The sequence below is a fragment of the Miscanthus floridulus genome, chromosome 18 (assembly GCF_019320115.1).
Source record: "Miscanthus floridulus cultivar M001 chromosome 18, ASM1932011v1, whole genome shotgun sequence".
Lineage (NCBI taxonomy): Eukaryota > Viridiplantae > Streptophyta > Magnoliopsida > Poales > Poaceae > Miscanthus > Miscanthus floridulus.
Window position 1 is genome coordinate 34,634,193 of NC_089597.1, and position 6,436 is coordinate 34,640,628.

Consider the following 6,436-nt stretch of genomic DNA (forward strand, 5'->3'; position numbering starts at 1 on the left):
TCGTCTCTCAAGTTCAAAAAAAAAGGTCGTCTCTCAGCCGTCGCCGGTCGGACCCGGGCAGCGAGCAGGCAACAGGAACAGGGGGGCAATAGCATATGTCCCTCTCACGAATCTGACCCGTCCATCCGGTCAAGAAACCCACCAGAGCCGTCGATCCGTTCCACACCGCATTCCAGTTCTATCATCCCCGCCGCGGCCCCGCCATTATTAAATAGTTCCGCTTCCACCCACCCCCACACAGACAAAAACAGAAGCCTCCGATCGAAAGCCGCCTCCGAGTTGGACGGCCATGGCGTCAGCGGCGAGCAGCACGCCGGGCAGGTCTGTCCTCCTCCTCGTCTCCCTCGCCACGCTCCTCCTCGTCTTCGTCTCCGCCGTGGAGTGTTACGACGGGCGGCATGCCGTGGCGCACTCGGCCGTGGCGCGTCGCTCCCGCCTGGGGACCCGGCACGTGCACCACCGCCGGACCACGGTGCCGCACCGATACATCCTCGCGGAGAAGAGCAGCCCGACCGGCGGCGGCCCCAAGAACCACAGCAGCTCCCCTGCGACGGCCAACAACGCCAGCGCGCCGGCGCCGGCGCCTCCGGCCGGCTCGCAGACCGATGGCCGGCACCACCGCAGGAGCCACAAGCACCGGGTGCGCAACAGGATCATCGGCTTCGTGGTGGGTTCCCTGGCGGGCGTCATCTCCGGGATGGTGCTGTCGGTGCTGTTCCGGCTGGCGCTCAACTACATCCGCGGGCGGTACCGGTCGCGGTCGGGCGTGATGATCTTCACCCCGAAGCTGATCCGGCGGCCCGAGCACCTGGCGTTCCTGGAGAAGGAGGACGGGCTGGCGTCTCTGGCCGTGATCGGGCGTGGCGGGTGCGGGGAGGTGTACAAGGCGCAGCTCCCCGTGGAGCGGGAGGGCGTGGAGCCCCGGTTCATCGCCATCAAGAAGATCAAGAAGCACCGCGGCGACGCGCCGGCCAACAACAAGCTGAGCGACGAGGAGAGCCGGCAGCTGGACAGGCGGTCGCGGCAGATCCAGTCGGAGATCCGCACGGTGGGCCACATCCGGCACCGCAACCTGCTGCCGCTCGCGGCGCACGTGCCGCGCCCGGACTGCCACTACCTGGTGTACGAGTACATGAAGAACGGCAGCCTGCACCACGCGCTGAAAGCCGGCACACACACAGAGGTTGACGGCGCCGAGGACGGCAACAGCAGCACCGGCACCGCTGCCGCCGGGGGGCTGTCGTGGCCCGCGCGTCTCCGCGTGGCGGTGGGCGTGGCGGCGGGGCTGGAGTACCTTCACCTCTCCCACCAGCCGCAGATCATCCACCGCGACCTGAAGCCCGCCAACATCCTGCTGGACGACGACCTGGAGCCCCGCATCGCGGACTTCGGCCTCGCCAAGGCGATGCCGGACTCGCACACGCACGTGACGGCGTCCAGCGTGGCCGGCACGCTGGGGTACATCGCGCCGGAGTACTACCAGACGTTGAAGTTCACGGGCAAGTGCGACGTGTACAGCTTCGGGGTCATCCTGGCGGTGCTGGCCACGGGAAAGGAGCCGTCTGACAAGTTCTTCACGGAGACGGAGGAGGTGGTCGGCCTCGTCAAGTGGTTGCGCCGCGTCATGGAGAGCGGGGAGCACGCGCAGGCCATCGACCCGGCCATCGCCGGCGCCGGCCACGACGAGCAGATCCTGCTGCTGCTGCGCATCGCCTTGTTCTGCACCAAGGACGACCCCAAGGCGCGGCCCTCCGCCAAGGACGTCCGCTGCATGCTGTCGCAGATCAGAGCCACGTGGCCCTGTTCGTTTATCTTATAATTCAGATTTTTTTAGTCGGAACAGTATTTTTCTCTCATAACAAATTAGCCGAAACATTATTTCTGTTTTTTTCAGCGAAGCGAACAGGGCCATACAAACTTAGTTTCAAATAAATTCTCTATGTGTCTCTGGATTCTAGATTATTGCTAGCACTGTAGAGAAATAGGTTGTACTCCCGGTTCTCAACCCCTTTAGTTCCGGTTTTAGAACCGGTGGCACGAATCTAGGACTAAAGGGCCCCTCCTTTAGTCCTGGTTTCACGCCCGGGACTAACCGGGGCTAAAGAGGCCTCCTGGCCTGGCCACGTGGGCTGGCCCTTTAGTCCCGGTTGATATTATCAACCAGGACTAAAGGTTTTTTTTTCTATTTTTAATTGATGATTCGTTTTGGTTTTCGAATAGGTTTTCGAATATGCATTCTACACTGCTAATAATATACGTATTCTACACGTTCATAATGTTCGAACATTTTGTACAAACTAAAGTATGAAACTAAAGTATATATTGCATATATATATATATATATATATATATATATATATATATATATATATTACAAATAAAGCTTGCATTGTATATTCTATCATATTCTTGGCATAACAAATTCACTTCATCTGGTTTAGCTTTCATGTTTCGTTTACGTCATTGTAGAACTCGCCGGCGGGATTTAGGACCTGGTCATTAAGAAATCCTGCTATGGTCTCTTGAATTGCTTTCAGTTGGTCACGTCGTATGACTTTTTCCTTCAACCATAGAGTCTTCAATTAAAGTTAAAGAAAAAATATTAATATATATATGTGTGTTGATCACGTGATTACTTATATATATGATCAATAAAAGAAATTGTGAATATATGAATATATTTATATAACGTACTTTGAGGTTATCTTCAGGAGTTCTTTTTTATACGCCATGATGAACTCATAAATATAGTATCCGCAGTAGTTGTTCCCCTGTTCTTGCCTCAGAACCCATTTTTACGAGAAAAAAGATTCGGTGAATTGAAAGCATGCATGGTGTTAATTGTGTGTGTGTGTGTGTATATATATATATATATATATATATATATATATATATATATATATATATATATATGTAGCTAGTACTTACTTTGTGTGCGATTACATCTAGTGACGCTTTGCAATGTTTCATGTGGTGTTCCCCAATGAAACTTTTCCAAACACTGCGCCCAATAAAATAAAAAAATAATTTGGCCTTTAATAATTATTGCAGTTAAGAGATCGGGGTATATATAGTTGCTAGAGAGACCAAATTACCCTTGGATAATATCTATCATGTCTTAGTACTCTGTTTGCTCTTTTCTTAATGAGTCTAGGATGCTCAACCGACTATTGGCCATATCGATGACCATCAATATCCAGTGATTGCTGCATATATTTTTATACACAAATATGATCGACATTAACTAGAGTCAACATATATATATGGAAGATAGCTTAGCTAGTAAGCAAATAACTGAACAAATGTCCATATGAATCGACATTAATTATTTAACACTCACTTGAAGTTATAGGGGAAGAGTATGTCCTTGTTTTGTTGGTTCACTAAGAACCTCATGAGATTTTTCTCGAGTTCAGCTTTCCATTGAGGTGGGGGATTAGGGTATTTGAATACGACATTTGGATCAACGAAATCAACATCATTATCCTTTCTCTTTCTGAGTTCTGTCATCTCATGTCTGCATATATAAAAATATAGTGTGAGGATATATAATTTATATATATACATGTAGCATTATATATATACATTTTAATAGTAGAAAATAATCACACTTACAGATAATAGCAGCTAATGAGACTTTTATCGAGAGAGTCCGGGTGGCATAGTTGGTGTAATTCTGAAAACTCGACATATATAATGTCATCGCCACGGAAGTAATGTTGGTTTCTAACTCTGACAGAAACAAAGGCCTCTCCCCGTTCATACGCCGCCATGTACCACTTGTTTAGCAGGTACATTTGCGTACCCAGTTCCCCTAAGGCCTCAGGGTTGTATAGACTCTTTCTATGTTCAAATTTCTTCTAAGGATCTACTTTCGGAGTAGATGGTCCTTCAGCGAGTACTTAGGCAAGGTCCAAACCGGTATTCTCGTAAAACTGAGCTAGGTCCTCAAAATCGACGTCCAGTACGTGTAAGTTTGAACCATATTCATTACGAATGACAAGAGGGGGGACTGATTGTTGCGATTGTTGTCCGAGTTGTGCAACACATTTCCCTGCTCTAGTCTTTTTCTGCTTTACCTCAAATGACTTGATGAGAGAGCGGTCGTAGTCCGATTTTGGTAGGGTCTTTTGAAATTCCCGCTTTTTCTGGTCCACCTTTCTTAGAAGATCTGGAGGTAGGTAGAAGTACGGTTTCTCTGGGTTCTTCCTCGCTTCTCGTTGTTTTTTTACTTTTTCGAAGAAACTGCTCACATCTTTTTGTACTGCAGCATTTAATTCATTTTCACTTTTCTCGTAAGCCAGTTTTTGGGGAATAACTGGATTAGAGGAGGCTTTCTTCTTTGCCGGCTGGTGGGCCAATGGCTTCGTTTGCGGGGCGGACCTCTTAGGAGCTGGCTGCTTCTTAGTCATGAAGGGAGGCGGGGCAGCCGTTGGAGACCTCCTTGGAGGCGTTGGAGACCTCCTGGGAGGTGGCGGCGATGGTAGTGTTGCATAATCATTGTCCGGAGCACTATGATGATCTAGAGATTGAATAATTAGACTTAGTTTGGCGAAGGCCCTGCTGTGTGAGTACAAAAAAGAATAATTAGGTATAAGAAATTGTTATTATTAATCATGCATGTTAATAGAAAATTAGTGAAAAAATTATTTCGTTCACTTTTGTCTGCACCTATTGTCTGGCAGTTGAGGAAGCGGCGGTGGACTAGAGACCCCGAGAATAATGATGTAGCGCTTGCGCCATAGTATGAATGTCTTCTTTGCTTCTCCTAGAGTCTTCTCCCCATCACCTCCTGGAATGTCAAGAGCCAGATCACTAAAACCTTTAGTGATGTCATCCATGGGATACCATAGCATTATGTCATCTTGATTTGGCAACTCCGTGGAAGCGTAGCTATTTTTCAACTGATCAGGGGGCTAATATTAATGTTGATTCCTAGATCTGATGCCTGCCTTTGGGCACTCATTGCTATTTGCACTTGCTTTATGATTTCGTCCTGCATTCTAGCTTGCATGTCTTTTTCATGCTCTTGTGCTTGAAGCAACGCCTCCCGTGACTCACGAACACATTCCTCCAACCTGCTGATCCGCGCTGCTTCCTTATCCTTCCTTCTCTGCCGGCTTCTTTAGGTATCTCTGTCGTTAGGAAAACCATGCTCCCAAGAAATATTCCGTCCTAAACCTCTCGTTTGGCCACTATGTTCAGCAGTCCTGATGGCATACGTCAGTTCATCCTTGTCTCTATTGGGCCTGAACGCACCAATAGCTTTAGCTTATAGAGCATAAGAAAATCTTTGTGTTGCTCTTTTGAGTTTTAGGCCATGAACCAGCTTCCTGGTCTCTAGGTCCAGTCTTCCCCGATGAGCGAAAAACCAATTCTTCATGCGTTTAGGCCAATTGAGTGATTCTGGTGTGATACCCTTGGCAAGAATGTCCGCTTCCATTTTTCCCACTTGAGAATGGCAGTCACGTAGCCATCTGATCCCATGCCATGGTGGTATACCTTCTGTTGGGCATTCTCTTGGTTCCTTCACACCTGTTCCTCACCCTCTTCCGATGTCTTGTACTGTATAAAATCATTCCAGTAGGGCCTCAACTTCGTGAGCGGGCCACTAGTATTAAAATTGGGCGTTAGGTTCTTCTTGACGTATTTCGTGCTATAGAGATTTCTTCCAAGTCTAAAATTGTGTGGCCATCTTCTTCATAGCCCACTTTTGAACTAGTTCCTTCAATTCATCATCATTGATAGCATCATAATCATCCGCTTGCAACGTGAAATGTTGAAGGATATTATCCCAAATTAAATTCTTATCAAGATCAGAGACAAAACTAACATGAGGCTCATTGATCTTTTGCTTCCATTCACGAGCACTGATAGGAAGTCTGTTGCCTTACAAGGCACCCATAGTGTTGCACGAATTTTCTTGCATGTGGACCAAGTGGTTCGCCTGTCTCGATATTGAATTCTGATATTATGTAGCGCCCCTCCAATGGCTTTTTTGGGCCTTGAATATTTTTGCTTTTCGCCGTTGTGGTCGTCGATCCAGAGGGCTACGTATAAAAAGAATAAATAAATATCATGTGTACACATAATAGATGATAGATATTCAAATATATATATATATATAATATTCAAATATATATAAATATATATACCTCACCAGTGTTTTCTTGCATAATATTTTCTTGGTTATCTTCAAGAGCCAGGTATTGACTCCTGTCATCTACATTCTGCTGGTCACCATCGGCCAATTGAGTGCCGGTGTTGATAATATCCATCATTTCTTCATCCATGTTATCTCTCGGGGCAGCCATCTAGCTTTTACACCACTAGATATATCTATAAAAAATAAAAACTATATCTATCAAATATCTATCAAATTCTAGCTCAAAAACATGTTGAAATAAATAACCATCCATACTAGTTGACCTTGCTT

General features: G+C 46.9%; 1 protein-coding gene across 1 annotated transcript; it reads left to right on the forward strand.

The window, feature by feature from the left end:
- The first annotated feature begins 225 nt into the window (after positions 1–225).
- Positions 226–2,012, forward strand: LOC136520589 (leucine-rich repeat receptor-like serine/threonine/tyrosine-protein kinase SOBIR1). Its single transcript, XM_066514141.1, has one exon. The coding sequence runs from the start codon at positions 290–292 to the stop codon at positions 1,817–1,819; it is 1,530 nt and encodes a 509-aa protein (XP_066370238.1). The 5' UTR covers positions 226–289; the 3' UTR covers positions 1,820–2,012.
- Positions 2,013–6,436: the final 4,424 nt, after the last annotated feature.